This window comes from Oncorhynchus clarkii, unplaced genomic scaffold (assembly GCF_045791955.1).
Source record: "Oncorhynchus clarkii lewisi isolate Uvic-CL-2024 unplaced genomic scaffold, UVic_Ocla_1.0 unplaced_contig_10307_pilon_pilon, whole genome shotgun sequence".
Taxonomy (NCBI): Eukaryota; Metazoa; Chordata; class Actinopteri; order Salmoniformes; family Salmonidae; genus Oncorhynchus; species Oncorhynchus clarkii.
In genome coordinates this window covers 265310-289054 of record NW_027257959.1, presented here as the reverse complement: position 1 = coordinate 289054, position 23745 = coordinate 265310, and the positions used below count along the sequence as shown (strand labels likewise).

Here is a 23745-nt window from a genome sequence, read left to right as displayed (position 1 = left end):
CAACACAGTACTAGTCTACACACAGCTATATAGAATCCCAGAGTACTAGTCTACACACAGCTATATAGAATCCCAACAGAGTACTAGTCTACACACAGCTATATAGAATCCCAGAGTACTAGTCTACACACAGCTATATAGAATCCCAACAGAGTACTAGTCTACACACAGCTATATAGAATCCCAACAGAGTACTAGTCTACACACAGCTATATAGAATCCCAACAGAGTACTAGTCTACACACAGCTATATAGAATCCCAACAGAGTACTAGTCTACACACAGCTATATAGAATCCCAACAGAGTACTAGTCTACACACAGCTATATAGAATCCCAACAGAGTACTAGTCTACACACAGCTATATAGAATCCCAACAGAGTACTAGTCTACACACAGCTATATAGAATCCCAACAGAGTACTAGTCTACACACAGCTATATAGAATCCCAACAGAGTACTAGTCTACACACAGCTATATAGAATCCCAACAGAGTGCTAGTCTACACACAGCTATATAGAATCCCAACTGAGTACTAGTCTACACACAGCTATATAGAATCCCAACAGAGTACTAGTCTACACACAGCTATATAGAATCCCAACAGAGTACTAGACTACACACAGCTATATAGAATCCCAACAGAGTACTAGTCTACACACAGCTATATAGAATCCCAACAGAGTACTAGACTACACACAGCTATATAGAATCCCAACAGAGTACTAGTCTACACACAGCTATATAGAATCCCAGAGTACTAGTCTACACACAGCTATATAGAATCCCAACAGAGTACTAGTCTACACACAGCTATATAGAATCCCAACAGAGTACTAGACTACACACAGCTATATAGAATCCCAACAGAGTACTAGTCTACACACAGTTATATAGAATCCCAGAGTACTAGTCTACACACAGTTATATAGAATCCCAGAGTACTAGTCTACACACAGCTATATAGAATCCCAACAGAGTGCTAGTCTACACACAGCTATATAGAATCCCAGAGTACTAGTCTACACACAGCTATATAGAATCCCAACAGAGTACTAGTCTACACACAGCTATATAGAATCCCAACAGAGTACTAGTCTACACACAGCTATATAGAATCCCAGAGTACTAGTCTACACACAGCTATATAGAATCCCAACAGAGTGCTAGTCTACACACAGCTATATAGAATCCCAGAGTACTAGTCTACACACAGCTATATAGAATCCCAACAGAGTACTAGTCTACACACAGCTATATAGAATCCCAGAGTACTAGTCTACACACAGCTATATAGAATCCCAACTGAGTGCTAGTCTACACACAGCTATATAGAATCCCAACAGAGTACTAGTCTACACACAGCTATATAGAATCCCAACTGAGTGCTAGTCTACACACAGCTATATAGAATCCCAACTGAGTACTAGTCTACACACAGCTATATAGAATCCCAGAGTACTAGTCTACACACAGCTATATAGAATCCCAACAAAGTACTAGTCTACACACAGCTATATAGAATCCCAACTGAGTGCTAGTCTACACACAGCTATATAGAATCCCAACTGAGTACTAGTCTACACACAGCTATATAGAATCCCAGAGTACTAGTCTACACACAGCTATATAGAATCCCAACAAAGTACTAGTCTACACACAGCTATATAGAATCCCAACTGAGTGCTAGTCTACACACAGCTATATAGAATCCCAACAGTACTAGTCTACACACAGCTATATAGAATCCCAACAGAGTACTAGTCTACACACAGCTATATAGAATCCCAACAGAGTACTAGTCTACACACAGCTATATAGAATCCCAGAGTACTAGTCTACACACAGCTATATAGAATCCCAACTGAGTACTAGTCTACACACAGCTATATAGAATCCCAACAGAGTACTAGTCTACACACAGCTATAGAGAATCCCAACAGAGTACTAGTCTACACACAGCTATATAGAATCCCAGAGTACTAGTCTACACACAGCTATATAGAATCCCAACAGTACTAGTCTACACACAGCTATATAGAATCCCAACAGAGTACTAGTCTACACACAGCTATATAGAATCCCAACAGTACTAGTCTACACACAGCTATATAGAATCCCAGAGTACTAGTCTACACACAGCTATATAGAATCCCAACAGAGTACTAGTCTACACACAGCTATATAGAATCCCAGAGTACTAGTCTACACACAGCTATATAGAATCCCAACAGAGTACTAGTCTACACACAGCTATATAGAATCCCAGAGTACTAGTCTACACACAGCTATATAGAATCCCAGAGTACTAGTCTACACACAGCTATATAGAATCCCAACAGAGTACTAGTCTACACACAGCTATATAGAATCCCAACTGAGTACTAGTCTACACACAGCTATATATAATCCCAACAGAGTACTAGTCTACACACAGCTATATAGAATCCCAACAGAGTACTAGTCTACACACAGCTATATAGAATCCCAACAGAGTACTAGTCTACACACAGCTATATAGGATCCCAACAGAGTACTAGTCTACACACAGCTATATAGAATCCCAGAGTACTAGTCTACACACAGCTATATAGAATCCCAACAGAGTACTAGTCTACACACAGCTATATAGAATCCCAACTGAGTGCTAGTCTACACACAGCTATATAGAATCCCAACTGAGTACTAGTCTACACACAGCTATATAGAATCCCAGAGTACTAGTCTACACACAGCTATATAGAATCCCAACAGAGTGCTAGTCTACACACGGCTATATAGAATCCCAACATAGGAGGAGGTCCCGTGTGGCTCAGTTGGTAGAGCATAGCGCTTGCAATGCCAGGGTCGCGGGTTCGGTTCCCACGGTGGGGGGCCAGTATGATAATGTGATCCCTCTACTGTAAATTGGATAAGAGCGTCTGCTAAATGACTAACATCAATGTAGTAGTAGTCTACACACCGGTATATAGGGGCGGCAGGTTGGTCTAATAAACAAAAGGTTGCTAGATCGAATCCCCCGAGCTGACAAGGTAAACATCTGTCGTTCTGCCCCTGGTAGGCCGTCATTGTAAATAAGAATTTAGTCTTAACATGCAGATGTATGTGCCGATACAGTTCTGTATGTACACACACAAAAACACAAAACAAGACTAGTTGTTAACAAGTGACGGCGAGAGAAGTTGTGTCTAACAATAGTGGTAACTGTTTTTGGTTTGTGATCTGAAGTGTTTTGTTTTTGTAGAGTGATTCAAATTGGTTGTTTCTAAAAAAAAAAAATGGATGACTAATTCTTAACCGCCATTTTAATAAAATCGACAAGACCGGACTTCTCTAAGAAATCCAGACGTTCTGGTTGAAATGGGGGGAGAACCTGAAAGTTGTGTCTAACTTCTCTCTCCGTCATTTTGGACTCCGACTTGACATGTAAGAAACATGTGAAGAAGGTGGTCAACACGGTTACGGTTGGATTATCCAGCTTTAGGTTTGAATAAAAAGGCCTTTCCTTCCTCTGGAGGCCTGCTGTGATGTTCTCACATGCTGGTCACAAGCAGAAACCAATTGAATAAACCCCCCCTCCACTTCTTCCTCCCTCCACTATCCCTCTTCTTCCTCCCCAATCCACTTCTTCCTCCCCAATCCACTTCTTCCTCCCCAATCCACTTCTTCCTCCCCAATCCACTTCTTCCTCCCCAATCCACTATCCCTCTTCTTCCCTACCCCTCTTCTTCCTCCCTCCTAAACCCCTCCTCCACTTCTTCCTCCCTCCTCCACTTCTTCCTCCCTCCTCCACTTCTTCCTCCCTCCTCCACCCCTCTCCTTCCTCCACCCCCCTCTTCCTCCCTCCCTCATCTAGCCCCCCTATGGAATAATGAGGGCTGATACATCCCCAACATCCCCAACTGGCGGAGGAAAGTTCCAGCAGCAACACAATGGTACACATGTTCAAGTCCTCCTTTAGGTCTAGTTACATACCAACAGGTCAATGCTACACATGTTCAAGTCCTCTCAGTGGCTTGGCTAGTAGTCAAATAAATAGTCTGTATGGAAAAGTAGAAGTTCCCCTTTAGGTCTTGTTACATAACAACAACAGGTCAATGCCACACCGGTTCTGGTCTAAGCCATCTCAGTGGGAAGGCTAGAAGGCAATTGCTCACAGAGTCAGCAGCCTATGTATGGACTATGTAAATCCTTGTTATTACCATCTAGGCTAGACGCATAACAAAAGCAAATTGAGTGCATCCCAAATAGCACCCTTATCCCCGATATAGTGCACTACATTTGATAAGGGCCCTGGGTCAAAAGTAGTGCACTAAATAGGGAAAAGGGAGCCTTTTTGGGGACACGGACAATTCTCTAGACAGACAGTTGACCTGGGAGCATGCTAGCAGCGGTAACCATGGGATGGTAACTATGGGGATGCTGCTAAAAGCAGACCAATAGGAGAGAGACGCTGTCTGAATGAACTGGTTGAACTCGTGTTCTGGTTTAAAGAATGAGAAGTCTACAAACAACTGTGGTGGGAATGAGTTTTCAGTGAGATTTCTTAGGATGTGACGTAGGCTAGGACTCCCACACTTGACGACATAAACAGCATCGTGGCTCCTGGATATCATTGATTTAGCCTATTGTTTAAAAAAAAAAAAAAACGCAAATAGTAGTCCATTTAAAACATGTTTACTCGTACCTGCTAGCCCATTACAAAACTCACTTCACGTAATACATACGATTACTCGAGTGAGTATCTCAACTCGGCACAATTAAAACATGTTCACTCGTACCTGCTAGCCCATTACAAAACTCTCACTTCACATAATACATACGATTACTCGAGTGAGTATCTCAACTCGGCACAATTAAAACATGTTTACTCGGCGCCATTTCAGTCTCAATCCCATTTCCCAGCCTGCCATTTTGTTTTTTAAAACAGATAACACCAGGAAAGGCCTTGCTTGGGCAAACATTGCTAGGAGTAACACAACAACACAGCATAGAATTACAACCCAAGATTATTTACACAGTAAGAGACATTGTAGGGCAGTTGGACTTCCTCAGAACACAATGTAAATACGAGTGTTTGATTTGGAGTGTTTTTGAGTTGTTGGGTAATTGTCATGTTGACCTAGCTAGCTTGGTCGGTTTGGACCATCTTGCCCACTCCAACGGTCATTGTAACGACAAACCATAGGAGTTGGCAAGACCTCAAACATCTGGGACCAGGCTAATGCTTTACATTTTAGTCATCTCTCTTATCTAGAGAGACTTCCAGTTCGTGCAATCATCTCCATCGCCCGCTTCACACCAAAGCCTGCCCGCTTCACACCAAAGCCTGCCCGCTTCACACCAAAGCCTGCCCGCTTCACACCAAAGCCTGCCCGCTTCACACCAAAGCTCCGTCCGCTTCACACCAAAGCCTGCTTCACACCAAAGCCTGCTTCACACCACAGCCTGCTGAATTAACAATAACAATTTTTTTTTAAACTTTCGGCACAAATGAAAAACGCGGCACCCACCCATGGCTGACTGTCTCAGCATCGTTTGGCGTTCGACTCGCCACATGGACGTGCAGTTACAAGCCTGCTGGGAGAGTTAGCGGCTGGCGGAACGAGCAATATCCACCGCCGTAGTACGGATGGAGCCTGACCTGGAATGTGAAGGTCACTGTCGTAGTACGGATGGAGCCTGACCTGGAATGTGAAGGTCACTGTCGTAGTACGGATGGAGCCTGACCTGGAATGTGAAGGTCACTGTCGTAGTACGGATGGAGCCTGACCTGGAATGTGAAGGTCACTGTCGTAGTACGGATGGAGCCTGACCTGGAATGTGAAGGTCACTGTCGTAGTACGGATGGAGCCTGACCTGGAATGTGAAGGTCACTGTCGTAGTACAGATGGAGCCTGACCTGGAATGTGAAGGTCACCGTCGTAGTACGGACGGAGCATGACCTGGAATGTGAAGGTCACTGTCGTAGTACGGATGGAGCCTGACCTGGAATGTGAAGGTCACTGTCGTAGTACGGATGGAGCCTGACCTGGAATGTGAAGGTCACTGTCGTAGTACGGATGGAGCCTGACCTGGAATGTGAAGGTCACTGTCGTAGTACGGATGGAGCCTGACCTGGAATGTGAAGGTCACTGTCGTAGTACAGATGGAGCCTGACCTGGAATGTGAAGGTCACCGTCGTAGTACAGATGGAGTCTGACCTGGAATGTGAAGGTCACTGTCGTAGTACGGATGGAGCCTGACCTGGAATGTGAAGGTCACTGTCGTAGTACGGATGGAGCCTGACCTGGAATGTGAAGGTCACTGTCGTAGTATGGATGGAGCCTGACCTGGAATGTGAAGGTCACTGTCGTAGTACGGATGGAGCCTGACCTGGAATGTGAAGGTCACTGTCGTAGTACGGATGGAGCCTGACCTGGAATGTGAAGGTCACTGTCGTAGTACAGATGGAGTCTGACCTGGAATGTGAAGGTCACTGAAGCTGGGATGGTTTTCTAAGTAGCTCTATATTGCTTCCTGGGATACCCCTCAGGTGGGTGATAGATAATGTTAAGCTTCAGGGGACAAGTGACAGCATTTAAAATGAGGAGGAGATGGACAGGTGAGAGAATCTCCACATAGGAGAAACGAATAGCCCTGTGCCAAAACCTCCATGACCCAGATGCTCTCAGACGATGAGAGAAAACATGGTCAGATGAAGAAACAGCAGCTGGAGGCGCAGTGTGCTCTGGGTAATCCATGTCTCCATCAGGGCAATAGGCTGATATGACGGCAGATGTTGTCCCATTACTAGGGCCCTTAATGATCTCTAGCCTGGTTGATCCCCGGTATGGGTATGTGTGTGCGTGCAAGCAACGTGAACAACATGTTGACATTAGGAAACCGCTGTGGCGTTTCGTAGCGTTGCGTTCTTAGGTGTCAGATGATTCCCCGGAAGAGAATTCCACTACATAGCCTGCTAACTGTTCTCAGAAGAAAAGCTGACTGACCAGTCTCAGTCAATACTAAAACATACTGTATCCTACTGCCGTCTCAGTCAATACTAAACACACTGTATCCTACTGCCGTCAATACTAAACATACTGTATCCTACTGCCGTCTCAGTCAATACTAAACATACTGTATCCTACTGCAGTCTCAGTCAATACTAAACATACTGTATCCTACTGCAGTCTCAGTCAATACTAAACATACTGTATCCTACTGTCGCCAATACTAAAACACTGTATCCTACTGCAGTCTCAGTCAATACTAAACATACTGTATCCTACTGCCGTCTCCGTCAATACTAAACATACTGTATCCTACTGCAGTCAATACTAAACATACTGTATCCTACTGCCGTCTCCATCAATACAAAACATACTGTATCCTACTGCCGTCTCAGTCAATACTAAAACATACTGTATCCTACTGCCGTCTCAGTCAATACTAAAACATACTGTATCCTACTGCCGTCTCAGTCAATACTAAAACATACTGTATCCTACTGCCGTCTCCATCAATACAAAACATACTGTATCCTACTGCCGCCAACACTAAAACATACTGTATCCTACTGCCGTCTCCGTCAATACTAAAACATACTGTATCCTACTGCTGTCTCAGTCAATACTAAACATACTGTATCCTACTGCCGTCTCAGTCAATACTAAAACATACTGTATCCTACTGCTGTCTCCGTCTCCGTCAATACTAAACATACTGTATCCTACTGCTGTCTCCGTCAATACTAAACATACTATCCTACTGCCGTCTCCGTCTCAGTCAATACTAAACATACTGTATCCTACTGCCGTCTCAGTCAATACTAAACATACTGTATCCTACTGCTGCTGCCGTCAATACTAAACATACTGTATCCTACTGCCGTCAATACTAAAACATACTGTATCCTACTGCCGTCTCCGTCTCAGTCAATACTAAACATACTGTATCCTACTGCCGTCTCAGTCAATACTAAACATACTGTAGTATCCTGCAGCCGTCTCAGTCAATACTAAAACATGCTGTATCCTACCGCCGTCTCAGTCAATACTAAACATACTGTATCCTACTGCCGTCTCAGTCAATACTAAACATACTGTATCCTACTGCCGTCTCCGTCAATACTAAACATACTGTAGTATCCTGCAGCCGTCTCAGTCAATACTAAAACATGCTGTATCCTACTGCCGTCTCAGTCAATACTAAAACATACTGTATCCTACTGCCGTCTCAGTCTCAGTCAATACTAAACATACTGTATCCTACCGCCGTCTCAGTCAATACTAAACATACTGTATCCTACCGCCGTCTCAGTCAATACTAAACATAATGTATCCTACTGCCGTCTCAGTCAATACTAAACATACTGTATCCTACCGCCGTCTCAGTCAATACTAAACATACTGTATCCTACTGCCGTCAATACCAAAACATACTGTATCCTACTGCAGTCTCCGTCAATACTAAACATACTGTATCCTACTGCAGTCTCAGTCAATACTAAACATACTGTATCCTACTGCCGTCAATACTAAACATACTGTATCCTACTGCCGTCTCAGTCAATACTAAACATACTGTATCCTACTGCCGTCTCAGTCAATACTAAACATACTGTATCCTACTGCCGTCTCAGTCAATACTAAACATACTGTATCCTACTGCCGTCTCAGTCAATACTAAACATACTGTATCCTACTGCCGTCTCAGTCTCAGTCAATACTAAACATACTGTATCCTACCGCCGTCTCAGTCAATACTAAACATACTGTATCCTACTGCTGTCTCCGTCAATACTAAACATACTGTATCCTACTGCTGTCTCCGTCAATACTAAACATACTGTATCCTACTGCCGTCTCAGTCAATACTAAAACATACTGTATCCTACTGCAGTCTCCGTCAATACTAAACATACTGTATCCTACTGCAGTCTCAGTCAATACTAAACATACTGTATCCTGCTGCCGTCAATACTAAACATACTGTATCCTACCGCCGTCTCAGTCAATACTAAACATACTGTATCCTACTGCCGTCTCAGTCAATACTAAAACATACTGTATCCTACTGCCGTCTCAGTCAATACTAAACATACTGTATCCTACTGCCGTCTCAGTCAATACTAAACATACTGTATCCTACTGCCGTCTCAGTCAATACTAAACATACTGTATCCTACTGCCGTCTCAGTCAATACTAAACATACTGTATCCTACTGCAGTCTCAGTCAATACTAAACATACTGTATCCTACTGCCGTCTCCGTCAATACTAAACATACTGTATCCTACTGCCGTCTCCGTCAATACTAAACATACTGTATCCTACTGCCGTCAATACTAAACATACTGTATCCTACTGCCGTCAATACTAAACATACTGTATCCTACTGCCGTCTCCGTCAATACTAAACATACTGTATCCTACTGCAGTCAATACTAAACATACTGTATCCTACTGCCAATGGCATCTAAGATGTAAACACAGCCTTTGATTGGCTGTCAGTGTGTTAACTGAAGCTCCCAAAGACTGAAATAATATATCTGTTTGAGTGCACTTGAAGTATGCAGAATGCAATACGAACGGTCTTTATCATTCTTGGCATCCGACCGCAAGGCGCTACAGAGGGTATAGTGTATACAGCCCAGTACATCACTGGGGCTGAGCTCCCTGCCATCCAGGACCTCTATACCAGGCGGTGTCAGAAGGTAGTGTACAGCCCAGTACATCACTGGGGCAGAGCTCCCTGCCATCCAGGACCTCTATACCAGACGGTTTCAGAGGGTAGTGTACAGCCCAGTACAACACTGGGGCTGAGCTCCCTGCCATCCAGGACCTCTATACCAGGCGGTGTCAGAGGGTAGTGTATACAGCCCAGTACAACACTGGGGCTGAGCTCCCTGCCATCCAGGACCTCTATACCAGGCGGTGTCAGAGGGTAGTGTATACAGCCCAGTACAACACTGGGGCTGAGCTCCCTGCCATCCAGGACCTCTATACCAGGCAGTGTCAGAGGGTAGTGTATACAGCCCAGTACAACACTGGGGCTGAGCTCCCTGCCATCCAGGACCTCTATACCAGGCAGTGTCAGAAGGTAGTGTATACAGCCCAGTACAACACTGGGGCTGAGCTCCCTGTCATCCAGGACCTCTATACCAGGCGGTGTCAGAGGGTAGTGTACAGCCCAGTACATCACTGGGGCAGAGCTCCCTGCCATCCAGGACCTCTATACCAGGACCTCGATACCTCCTTCCGTGATTGGCAGACGTAGTACCATGGATAGTACACAAGTTCTGATTGGTTTACAGTTTGGTACTCCGCAGCGTTTGCCTGTCCAGCTAGCGAACTTAAGTACTTTGAAATAATTTGCAAAAAGTGACTTTGCCAAACAGAAATGTGTTCAGAATAAATAAATATACACAAAATGTAAAAACAAGCTCCTCCCTCCACAGTAGTGCCGAGTGGTTAACCAACATTACGTTTTTTCATTATTTATTTTTTTTAAACAAATTGACCGACATTGATTCAATTACTTGAATTCCATTTCGTTCTGGTATTTGTGAGCCCAACACGCAGTTTCTCTAGAGAGAAATCAAATCATTTGAGAGAAATCAAGTTCGGAACGATGTAGGAAGTGGTAGTTTTCATTTTCGCAAATATTCAACCTAGTTCAGCGCAGAAATGTGGTAATTACCTACAATGACCATAATTCATTGCGCCATTTTTTTTTTCCGACTCAAGAGAGTGATCAGAGAGAAAGAGGCGAAGCGAGAGGTTTTACTCTTAGCAAAATAAGTACAATGACTTTCTATGGGCTTATTTTGGATCTAAGCTTGTCACCTTGCCTTCCTGCCTTTGGGACAATGACTGCCATTGTTAGGGCCAGGGGCATGAGCATCTCATCATTATTTACAGATCTTTGGACGGGATACACTTTCTACACCTGCTACGTTGGGCTAGATACACTCAGAGAGCACATGAGAGAGAAACTTACAAAACAACGACAGGGACAGAGACAGTTTGTGAAAGTATACCTCATCTACTATGAAGAACTAGTAGAATGATTTTCAGACAGCTCTGCAGCCATACTTGGGCAGGCTAGCTAAGTAGAATGAGTACAGACCACAGGCATTGCAGTGTGGGCAGGCTAGCTAAGTAGAATGAGTACAGACTACAGGCAGTGCAGTGTGGGCAGGCTAGCTAAGTAGAATGACTACAGACAGTACAGTGTGGGCAGGCTAGCTAAGTAGAATGAGTACAGACTACAGGCAGTGCAGTGTGGGCAGGCTAGCTAAGTAGAATGAGTACAGACTACAGGCAGTGCAGTGTGGGCAGGCTAGCTAAGTAGAATGAGTACAGACTACAGGCAGTGCAGTGTGGGCAGGCTAGCTAAGTAGAATGAGTACAGACTACAGGCAGTGCAGTGTGGGCAGGCTAGCTAAGTAGAATGAGTACAGACTACAGGCAGTGCAGTGTGGGCAGGCTAGCTAAGTAGAATGAGTACAGACTACAGGCAGTGCAGTGTGGGCAGGCTAGCTAAGTAGAATGAGTACAGACTACAGGCAGTGCAGTGTGGGCAGGCTAGCTAAGTAGAATGAGTACAGACAGTACAGTGTGGGCAGGCTAGCTAAGTAGAATGAGTACAGACTACAGGCAGTGCAGTGTGGGCAGGCTAGCTAAGTATAATGAGTACAGACAGTGCAGTGTGGGCAGGCTAGCTAAGTAGAATGAGTACAGACTACAGGCAGTGCAGTGTGGGCAGGCTAGCTAAGTAGAATGAGTACAGACTACAGACAGTACAGTGTGGGCAGGCTAGCTAAGTAGAATGAGTACAGACTACAGGCAGTGCAGTGTGGGCAGGCTAGCTAAGTAGAATGACTACAGACAGTACAGTGTGGGCAGGCTAGCTAAGTAGAATGAGTACAGACAGTACAGTGTGGGCAGGCTAGCTAAGTAGAATGAGTACAGACTACAGGCAGTACAGTGTGGGCAGGCTAGCTAAGTAGAATGAGTACAGACTACAGGCAGTGCAGTGTGGGCAGGCTAGCTAAGTAGAATGAGTACAGACAGTACAGTGTGGGCAGGCTAGCTAAGTAGAATGAGTACAGACTACAGGCAGTGCAGTGTGGGCAGGCTAGCTAAGTAGAATGAGTACAGACTACAGGCAGTGCAGTGTGGGCAGGCTAGCTAAGTAGAATGACTACAGACAGTACAGTGTGGGCAGGCTAGCTAAGTAGAATGAGTACAGACTACAGGCAGTGCAGTGTGGGCAGGCTAGCTAAGTAGAATGAGTACAGACTACAGGCAGTGCAGTGTGGGCAGGCTAGCTAAGTAGAATGAGTACAGACTACAGGCAGTGCAGTGTGGGCAGGCTAGCTAAGTAGAATGAGTACAGACTACAGGCAGTGCAGTGTGGGCAGGCTAGCTAAGTAGAATGAGTACAGACTACAGGCAGTGCAGTGTGGGCAGGCTAGCTAAGTAGAATGAGTACAGACAGTACAGTGTGGGCAGGCTAGCTAAGTAGAATGAGTACAGACTACAGGCAGTGCAGTGTGGGCAGGCTAGCTAAGTAGAATGAGTACAGACAGTGCAGTGTGGGCAGGCTAGCTAAGTAGAATGAGTACAGACTACAGGCAGTGCAGTGTGGGCAGGCTAGCTAAGTAGAATGAGTACAGACTACAGGCAGTGCAGTGTGGGCAGGCTAGCTAAGTAGAATGAGTACAGACAGTACAGTGTGGGGCAGGACAAAGTTAGACGGCCTGGCTGGCTGCTACTGCCTGAACAGAGATGAGGTGATCAGGCTACTTTAAGGAATGAAAAATAAGTCATTAAAGAAAACTAAAGTAATATACAAAACTGAAATATGTATAATTTCATAGACGTCTACCCAATGTGGAACGCCGAGACAATGGAATATTTTTACTGTTCTGGCAATTCAATGTTCACTATTTTTGGGCTTTGGAATTTCCATTAAAAAGAGCTATAAAATAATTGTAACGCCATTATTTTATAATGTATTTCATGTAAATATCTGAACCAGACCTCAAAAAGCACCAAATCTCTCAGCACCAAATCTCTCAGCACCAAATCTCTCAGCACGACTTGGCAGAGTTCTAGAATCTCAAAAACTAAAGCAGATAGCATGCTATGGCCCACTACCCACAAGGCAGCATGCTATGGCCCATCACCTACAAGGCAGCTTGCTATGGCCCACTACCCACAAGGCAGCATGCTATGGCCCATCACCTACAAGGCAGCATGCTATGGCCCACTACCCACAAGGCAGCATGCTATGGCCCATCACCTACAAGGCAGCATGCTATGGCCCACTACCCACAAGGCAGCATGCTATGGCCCATCACCTACAAGGCAGCATGCTATGGCCCATCACCTACAAGGCAGCATGCTATGGCCCATCACCTACAAGGCAGCATGCTATGGCCCATCACCTACAAGGCAGCTTGCTACGGCCCACCACCTACAAGGCAGCTTGCTACGGCCCACCACCTACAAGGCAGTTTGCTACGGCCCACCACCTACAAGGCAGCTTGCTATGGCCCACCACCTACAAGGCAGCATGCTATGGCCCATCACCTACAAGGCAGCATGCTATGGCCCACCACCTACAAGGCAGCTTGCTATGGCCCACCACCTACAAGGCAGCTAGTTATGGCCCACCACCTACAAGGCAGCTAGTTATGGCCCACCACCTACAAGGCAGCTTGCTATGGCCCAACACCTACAAGGCAGCCTGTTATGGCCCACCACCTACAAGGCAGCCTGTTATGGCCCACCACCTACAAGGCAGCCTGTTATGGCCCACCACCTACAAGGCAGCCTGTTATGGCCCACCACCCACAAGGCAGCTAGTTATGGCCCACCACCTACAAGGCAGCTTGTTATGGCCCAACACCTACAAGGCAGCCTGTTATGGCCCACCACCTACAAGGCAGCCTGTTATGGCCCACCACCTACAAGGCAGCCTGTTATGGCCCACCACCTACAAGGCAGCCTGTTATGGCCCACCACCCACAAGGCAGCTAGTTATGGCCCACCACCTACAAGACAGCCTGTTATGGCCAACCACCTACAAGGCAGCCTGTTATGGCCCACCACCTACAAGGCAGCATGCTATGGCCCACCACCCACAAGGCAGCCTGTTATGGCCCACCACCTACAAGGCAGCTTGTTATGGCCCAACACCTACAAGGCAGCCTGTTATGGCCAACCACCTACAAGGCAGCCTGTTATGGCCAACCACCTACAAGGCAGCCTGTTATGGCCCACCACCTACAAGGCAGCCTGCTATGGCCCACCACCCACAAGGCAGCTTGCTATGGCCCACCACCCACAAGGCAGCTTGCTATGGCCCACCACCTACAAGGCAGCTTGCTATATGGCCCACCACCTACAAGGCAGCATGCTATGGCCCACCACCCACAAGGCAGCTTGTTATGTCCCACCACCTACAAGGCAGCTTGCTATATGGCCCACCACCTACAAGGCAGCTTGCTATATGGCCCACCACCTACAAGGCAGCTTGCTATGGCCCACCACCTACAAGGCAGCTTGCTATGTCCCACCACCTACAAGGCAGCTTGCTATGGCCCACCACCTACAAGGCAGCTTGCTATGGCCAACCACCTACAAGGCAGCTTGCTATATCCCACCACCTACAAGGCAGCCTGTTATGGCCCACCACCTACAAGGCAGCTTGCTATATGGCCCACCACCTACAAGGCAGCTTGTTATGTCCCACCACCTACAAGGCAGCTTGCTATGGCCCAACACCTACAAGGCAGCTTGCTATATGGCCCACCACCCACAAGGCAGCTTGCTATGTCCCACCACCTACAAGGCAGCATGCTATGGCCCACCACTCACAAGGCAGCTTGTTATGTCCCACCACCTACAAGGCAGCATGCTATGGCCCAACACCTACAAGGCAGCTTGTTATGTCCCACCACCTACAAGGCAGCTTGCTATGGCCCAACACCTACAAGGCAGCTTGCTATGGCCCAACACCTACAAGGCAGCTTGCTATATGGCCCACCACCTACAAGGCAGCTTGCTATATGGCCCACCACCTACAAGGCAGCTTGCTATATGGCCCACCACCTACAAGGCAGCTTGCTATATGGCCCACCACCTACAAGGCAGCATGCTATGGCCCACCACCTACAAGGCAGCATGCTACGGCCCACCACCTACAAGGCAGCATGCTACGGCCCACCACCTACAAGGCAGCTTGCTATGTCCCACCACCTACAAGGCAGCATGCTACGGCCCACCACCTACACGGCAGCTTGCTACGGCCCACCACCTACACGGCAGCTTGCTACGGCCCACCACCTACACGGCAGCTTGCTATATGTCCCACCACCTACAAGGCAGCTTGCTATATGGCCCACCACCTACAAGGCAGCATGCTACGGCCCACCACCTACAAGGCAGCTTGCTACGGCCCACCACCTACAAGGCAGCGTGCTACGGCCCACCACCTACAAGGCAGCATGCTATGGCCCACTACCCACAAGGCAGCATGCTACGGCCCACCACCTACACGGCAGCTTGCTATATGTCCCACCACCTACAAGGCAGCTTGCTATGGCCAACCACCTACAAGGCAGCTTGCTACGGCCCAACACCTAAAAGGAACATATTAAACTTTAAATAATATTTACCTGCACCGGTCGCCGAACACACAGTTTCCTTTCTGAAAGAACTTGCAAATCATAACTGCAGCTGGTTGACTGGTGTTGAGATCATGGGAATATCGACAGTTGGTGCCTTCTTTGCAAAGCCCATGCATGAAATACCTGCGAATAAACCAAAGACAAAACACAAAAAAAAGTCACACAAATAATTTGAAATGTGCTCTGTTGAAACACCTGCGAAAGGGAAAGACAAAATGGGAATAAATGTCTGCTGAAGTTATTTCACATCGATTACAAACAGAGGTGTTCAAACAAACAGCCTGAATGTAGCTTTTGAACCGAACGATGATGCTCGTTGTAAAACGTCACAGTGGGAACATGAAGACTAGAAACAATTCTTCCTGTTATCAATAAAACAAATGTATCACTTGGGACAAAATTAAGGCCTAAATGATACCATTATTTCAGGAGCTTTGACTCAATACTCCATTGGTGTAACTCCAACTAATATCCAGCGGAATTCAGAGACCAGTGGACAGCTAGTAAACACAGTAGCACTATTACAGAACTGGCATTGACGGTGTTGACCACGTTCAGAGTGTAATTCACATTAGATAACACAGTAAACACTGACTTATGTAATTCTAGCTAGTTAGCTGGTTGTCTCTACCGCATTTCAGCTTTGGTCGAGGAATGAGAGCTCTGCGAAATATCCAACCATATTTACACCCCCCGGAATCATTTCAGTGTTTGGCTGATAAATATTATCATATTAAACCATTTTAATTATATTGAATTCAGCGTCTATTTGCCGCTGGGTCTCCGTGCGTTTTCCTTTTGTGTTGCCATTGCGGATGTTACTGTGTATCACTTTGAATCGTACGGGGGAATTTCTCTCTAGTTAATAATGTCTCAACTGCAGGACGAAGCCGTTTTACCGTCGGCTGCCTGTATCACAACAAAACACAGCTGGGCTTGCTACCGGAGCACAAAAGACGGCGTTGTAAAGTCGCTTAACAAACGGCCAAAACCCCCGGCGTTTTGGTTACAAACCATGGACAACATCAACATAGTGGTGCTAAATTGATCCCCGGGTCTGGTCGTTACCTGCAGGTGACGTGTTTGGTCCAGGCTCCTGGTATTGCTGGAGCCGCTGTAGCTGCTGCCTCCGCCATTGCTGTTATGTTGAGGTTGAAGCCCAGTACCCGGATCTTCCCGGAAAGTCGAGCTCCGAATCGGGAATCTTCGGAAAATCGACGCTGCTGCTGTTTCTCTTCATGTGACCTGTAATGTAATGAAGCCGAGTACCCGGATCTTCCGGAAAGTCGAGCTCCGAATCGGGAATCTTCGGAAAATCGAAGCTGCTGCTGTTTCTCTGCATGTGACCTATAATGAAGCCCATGCACCGACCTACCGCCAGAGGGCACGCCAGAGCAGCAGGATATTTCAGGCAAATCAATCAAATAATCTGAACACAGATAGAACAATGAGCCAGATATTTTACCGGATGTATAAATGTGAAGCATCCGGTTGGGTCAAATATGGGGATGAGAAGAAGCCCAGTGGACGGCAGTGGAGAAGATCGAGGGCGATTCATTTTAGCCGAGATTATGCAAATTCTCATCTATGAATAATTTGATCTCAATACAGTCTTCTGTTCCCAAAACTAGAATTTGAAATTCTAGAATACAACAGGGTGGACTAATTATTGTTGATTTTACCCTTTGCCAAAGTTGTAAAATGTTTTGTTGTTTAGGAGCGTAGGCATACCCTAACGGAAATATGCAAATAATGGAGGGGCGGGGTGGCAGGGTAGCCTAGTGGTTAGAGTGGAGGGCCGGCAGGGTAGCCTAGTGGTTAGAGTGGAGGGGCGGCAGGGTAGCCTAGTGGTTAGAGTGGAGGGGCGGAAGGGTAGCCTAGTGGTTAGAGTGGAGGGGCGGCAGGGTAGCCTAGTGGTTAGAGTGGAGGGGCGGCAGGGTAGCCTAGTGGTTAGAGTGGAGGGGCGGCAGGGTAGCCTAGTGGTTAGCGCGTTGGACTAGTACCCGGAAGGTTGCAAGTTCAAACCCCCGAGCTGACAAGGTACAACTGTCGTTCTGCCCCAGAACAGGCAGTTAACCCACTGTTCCTAGGCCGTCATTGAAAATAATAATTTGTTCTTAACTGACTTGCCTAGTTAAATAAAGGTACAATTAAAAAATGATGGTGGGTTTTGTTCAGGGGCAGAATGCTTTTTACCTTCGATCTAGCAACCTTTCAGTTACTGGCACAACACTCTAACCACTAGGCTACCTGCCTCTAACCACTAGGCTACCTCCCTCTAACCACTAGGCTACCTGCCTCTAACCACTAGGCTACCTGCCTCTAACCACTAGGCTACCTGACTCTAACCACTAGGCTACCTGCCTCTAACCACTAGGCTACCTGCCTCTAACCACTAGGCTACCTGCCTCTAACCACTAGGCTACACTAGGCTACCCGCCACTAGGCTACCTGCCTCTAACCACTAGGCTACCTGCCTCTAACCACTCGGCTACCTGCCTCTAACCACTAGGCTACCTGCCTCTAACCACTAGGCTACCTGCCTCTAACCACTAGGCTACCTGTCTCTAACCACTAGACTACCTGCCTCTAACCACTAGGCTACCTGCCTCTAACCACTAGACTACCTGCCTCTAACCACTAGGCTACCTGCCTCTAACCACTCGGCTACCTGCCTCTAACCACTAGGCTACACTAGGCTACCCGCCACTAGGCTACCTGCCTCTAACCACTAGGCTACCTGCCTCTAACCACTCGGCTACCTGCCTCTAACCACTAGGCTACCTGCCTCTAACCACGCGGCTACCTGCCTCTAACCACTAGGCTACCTGCCTCTAACCACTAGGCTACCTGCCTCTAACCACGCGGCTACCTGCCTCTAACCACTAGACTACCTGCCTCTAACCACTAGGCTACCTGCCTCTAACCACTCGGCTACCTGCCTCTAACCACTAGGCTACACTAGGCTACCCGCCACTAGGCTACCTGCCTCTAACCACTAGGCTACCTGCCTCTAACCACTCGGCTACCTGCCTCTAACCACTAGGCTACCTGCCTCTAACCACTAGGCTACCTGCCTCTAACCACTAGGCTACCTGTCTCTAACCACTAGGCTACCTGCCTCTAACCACTAGGCTACCTGCCTCTAACCACTAGACTACCTGCCTCTAACCACTAGGCTACCTGCCTCTAACCACTCGGCTACCTGCCTCTAACCACTAGGCTACACTAGGCTACCCGCCACTAGGCTACCTGCCTCTAACCACTAGGCTACCTGCCTCTAACCACTCGGCTACCTGCCTCTAACCACTAGGCTACCTGCCTCTAACCACTAGGCTACCTGCCTCTAACCACGCGGCTACCTGCCTCTAACCACTAGGCTACCTGCCTCTAACCACTAGGCTACCTGCCTCTAACCACGCGGCTACCTGCCTCTAACCACTAGGCTACCTGCCTCTAACCACTAGGCTACCTGTCTCTAACCACTAGGCTACCTGCCTCTAACCACTAGGCTACCTGCCTCTAACCACTAGACTACCTGCCTCTAACCACTAGGCTACCTGCCTCTAACCACTAGGCTACCTGCCTCTAACCACTAGGCTACCTGCCTCTAACCACTAGGCTACCTGCCTCTAACCACTAGACTACCTGCCTCTAACCACTAGACTACCTGCCTCTAACCACTAGGCTACCTGCCTCTAACCACTAGGCTACCTGCCTCTAACCACTAGACTACCTGCCTCTAACCACTAGGCTACCTGCCTCTAACCACTAGGCTACCTGCCTCTAACCACTAGGCTACCTGCCTCTAACCACTAGGCTACCTGCCTCTAACCACTAGGCTACCTGCCTCTAACCACTAGGCTACCTGCCTCTAACCACTAGGCTACCTGCCTCTAACCACTAGACTACCTGCCTCTAACCACTAGGCTACCTGCCTCTAACCACTAGGCTACCTGCCTCTAACCACTAGGCTACCTGCCTCTAACCACTAGGCTACCTGCCTCTAACCACTAGACTACCTGCCTCTAACCACTAGGCTACCTGCCTCTAACCACTAGGCTACCTGCCTCTAACCACTAGGCTACCTGCCTCTAACCACTAGGCTACCCTGCCTCTAACCACTAGGCTACCTGGTTCTAACCACTAGGCTACCTGCCTCTAACCACTAGGCTACCTGCCTCTAACCACTAGGCTACCTGCCTCTAACCACTAGGCTACCTGCCTCTAACCACTAGGCTACCTGCCTCTAACCACTAGGCTACCCTGCCTCTAACCACTAGGCTACCTGCCTCTAACCACTAGGCTACCTGCCTCTAACCACTAGGCTACCTGCCTCTAACCACTAGGCTACCTGCCTCTAACCACTAGGCTACCTGCCTCTAACCACTAGACTACCTGCCTCTAACCACTAGACTACCTGCCTCTAACCACTAGGCTACCTGCCTCTAACCACTAGGCTACCTGCCTCTAACCACTAGGCTACCTGCCTCTAACCACTAGACTACCTGCCTCTAACCACTAGGCTACCTGCCTCTAACCACTAGGCTACCTGCCTCTAACCACTAGGCTACCTGCCTCTAACCACTAGGCTACCTGCCTCTAACCACTAGGCTACCTGCCTCTAACCACTAGACTACCTGCCTCTAACCACTAGGCTACCTGCCTCTAACCACTAGGCTACCTGCCTCTAACCACTAGGCTACCTGCCTCTAACCACTAGGCTACCTGCCTCTAACCACTAGACTACCTGCCTCTAACCACTAGGCTACCTGCCTCTAACCACTAGGCTACCTGCCTCTAACCACTAGGCTACCTGCCTCTAACCACTAGGCTACTCTGCCTCTAACCACTAGGCTACCTGGTTCTAACCACTAGGCTACCTGCCTCTAACCACTAGGCTACCTGCCTCTAACCACTAGGCTACCTGCCTCTAACCACTAGGCTACCTGCCTCTAACCACTAGGCTACCTGCCTCTAACCACTAGGCTACCCTGCCTCTAACCACTAGGCTACCTGCCTCTAACCACTAGGCTACCTGCCTCTAACCACTAGGCTACCTGCCTCTAACCACTAGGCTACCTGCCTCTAACCACTAGGCTACCTGCCTCTAACCACTAGGCTACCCTGCCTCTAACCACTAGGCTACCTGCCTCTAACCACTAGGCTACCTGCCTCTAACCACTAGGCTACCTGCCTCTAACCACTAGGCTACCTGCCTCTAACCACTAGGCTACCTGCCTCTAACCACTAGGCTACACTAGGCTACCCGCCACTAGGCTACCTGCCTCTAACCACTAGGCTACCTGCCTCTAACCACTAGGCTACCTGCCTCTAACCACTAGGCTACCTGCCTCTAACCACTAGGCTACCTGCCTCTAACCACTAGGCTACACTAGGCTACCCGCCACTAGGCTACCTGCCTCTAACCACTAGGCTACCTGCCTCTAACCACTAGGCTACCTGCCTCTAACCACTAGGCTACCTGCCTCTAACCACTAGGCTACCTGACTCTAACCACTAGGCTACCTGCCTCTAACCACTAGGCTACCTACCTCTAACCACTAGGCTACCTGCCTCTAACCACTAGGCTACCTGCCTCTAACCACTAGGCTACCTGCCTCTAACCACTAGGCTACCTCCCTCTAACCACTAGGCTACCTGCCTCTAACCACTAGGCTACCTGCCTCTAACCACTAGGCTACCTGCCTCTAACCATTAGGCTACCTGCCTCTAACCACTAGACTACCTGCCTCTAACCATTAGGCTACCTGCCTCTAACCACTAGGCTACCTGCCTCTAACCACTAGGCTACCTGCCTCTAACCATTAGGCTACCTGCCTCTAACCACTAGGCTACACTAGGCTACCCGCCACTAGGCTACCTGCCTCTAACCACTAGGCTACCTGCCTCTAACCACTAGGCTACCTGCCTCTAACCACTAGGCTACCCTGCCTCTAACCACTAGGCTACCTGCCTCTAACCACTAGGCTACCCTGCCTCTAACCACTAGGCTACCTGCCTCTAACCATTAGGCTACCTGCCTCTAACCACTAGGCTACACTAGGCTACCCGCCACTAGGCTACCTGCCTCTAACCACTAGGCTACCTGCCTCTAACCACTAGGCTACCTGCCTCTAACCACTAGGCTACCTGCCTCTAACCACTAGGCTACCTGCCTCTAACCACTAGGCTACCCTGCCTCTAACCACTAGGCTACCTGGTTCTAACCACTAGGCTACCTGCCTCTAACCACTAGGCTACCTGCCTCTAACCACTAGGCTACCTGCCTCTAACCACTAGGCTACCTGCCTCTAACCACTAGGCTACCTGCCTCTAACCACTAGGCTACCCTGCCTCTAACCACTAGGCTACCTGCCTCTAACCACTAGGCTACCTGCCTCTAACCACTAGGCTACCTGCCTCTAACCACTAGGCTACCTGCCTCTAACCACTAGGCTACCTGCCTCTAACCACTAGGCTACCCTGCCTCTAACCACTAGGCTACCTGCCTCTAACCACTAGGCTACCTGCCTCTAACCACTAGGCTACCTGCCTCTAACCACTAGGCTACCTGCCTCTAACCACTAGGCTACCTGCCTCTAACCACTAGGCTACCTGCCTCTAACCACTAGGCTACACTAGGCTACCCGCCACTAGGCTACCTGCCTCTAACCACTAGGCTACCTGCCTCTAACCACTAGGCTACCTGCCTCTAACCACTAGGCTACCTGCCTCTAACCACTAGGCTACCTGCCTCTAACCACTAGGCTACACTAGGCTACCCGCCACTAGGCTACCTGCCTCTAACCACTAGGCTACCTGCCTCTAACCACTAGGCTACCTGCCTCTAACCACTAGGCTACCTGCCTCTAACCACTAGGCTACCTGACTCTAACCACTAGGCTACCTGCCTCTAACCACTAGGCTACCTACCTCTAACCACTAGGCTACCTGCCTCTAACCACTAGGCTACCTGCCTCTAACCACTAGGCTACCTGCCTCTAACCACTAGGCTACCTCCCTCTAACCACTAGGCTACCTGCCTCTAACCACTAGGCTACCTGCCTCTAACCACTAGGCTACCTGCCTCTAACCATTAGGCTACCTGCCTCTAACCACTAGACTACCTGCCTCTAACCATTAGGCTACCTGCCTCTAACCACTAGGCTACCTGCCTCTAACCACTAGGCTACCTGCCTCTAACCATTAGGCTACCTGCCTCTAACCACTAGGCTACACTAGGCTACCCGCCACTAGGCTACCTGCCTCTAACCACTAGGCTACCTGCCTCTAACCACTAGGCTACCTGCCTCTAACCACTAGGCTACCCTGCCTCTAACCACTAGGCTACCTGCCTCTAACCACTAGGCTACCCTGCCTCTAACCACTAGGCTACCTGCCTCTAACCATTAGGCTACCTGCCTCTAACCACTAGGCTACACTAGGCTACCCGCCACTAGGCTACCTGCCTCTAACCACTAGGCTACCTGCCTCTAACCACTAGGCTACCTGCCTCTAACCACTAGGCTACCTGCCTCTAACCACTAGGCTACCTGCCTCTAACCACTAGGCCACCTGCCTCTAACCACTAGGCTACCTGCCTCTAACCACTCGGCTACCTGGTTATACTGGGTAGTGAGTTATAGGGTAGGTGCTGGTTGGTGTAGCACAGAGAATTGTCAACCAACCTAAAGCGATACCGTCTTTGATTTGTGGAAACAAGAGTCTCATAAAATGTTCACTTCCAGTTGCAAGCTCAGTTAATTAAAATAAATATTTACTTTGCTCCATGAAGTTCGTCATCTTGTCTATTTCATGTCTTCTCATTGGTTGAGACGGGAGGGTTTCCACCCCAAAGTGTCATGTATATAAAAAAAAAATACCAAAAACTTTTTTTTTTTGCTAACTCACATTTTTATCTGGTGTTACAATTGTATTCCCACTGGGTCTCGGTCTAGACACCCTAAACAGGAAATCCTATTGACTTACTCCCAAAGGAGTTGTTGATTTTCACAGGTCTGTGTGTGTCGCTGCTGGGGGGGGGGGGGGGGGG

The 23745-nt window shown here is 48.1% G+C and overlaps 1 protein-coding gene across 1 annotated transcript in view; it reads right to left on the bottom strand.

The window, feature by feature from the left end:
- The window catches only part of LOC139394283 (probable E3 ubiquitin-protein ligase makorin-1), a 33790-nt gene extending 16962 nt beyond the window's left edge, over window positions 1-16828 (bottom strand). Inside the window, exons 1-2 of the mRNA XM_071142310.1 lie at window positions 16758-16828; window positions 15678-15812 (exon numbers count right to left, since the gene is read on the bottom strand). Coding sequence (XP_070998411.1) covers window positions 15678-15812; window positions 16758-16825 — 203 coding nt within the window. The 5' untranslated portion in view covers window positions 16826-16828. The remainder of the gene's footprint in view (window positions 1-15677; window positions 15813-16757) is intronic.
- Window positions 16829-23745: the final 6917 nt, after the last annotated feature.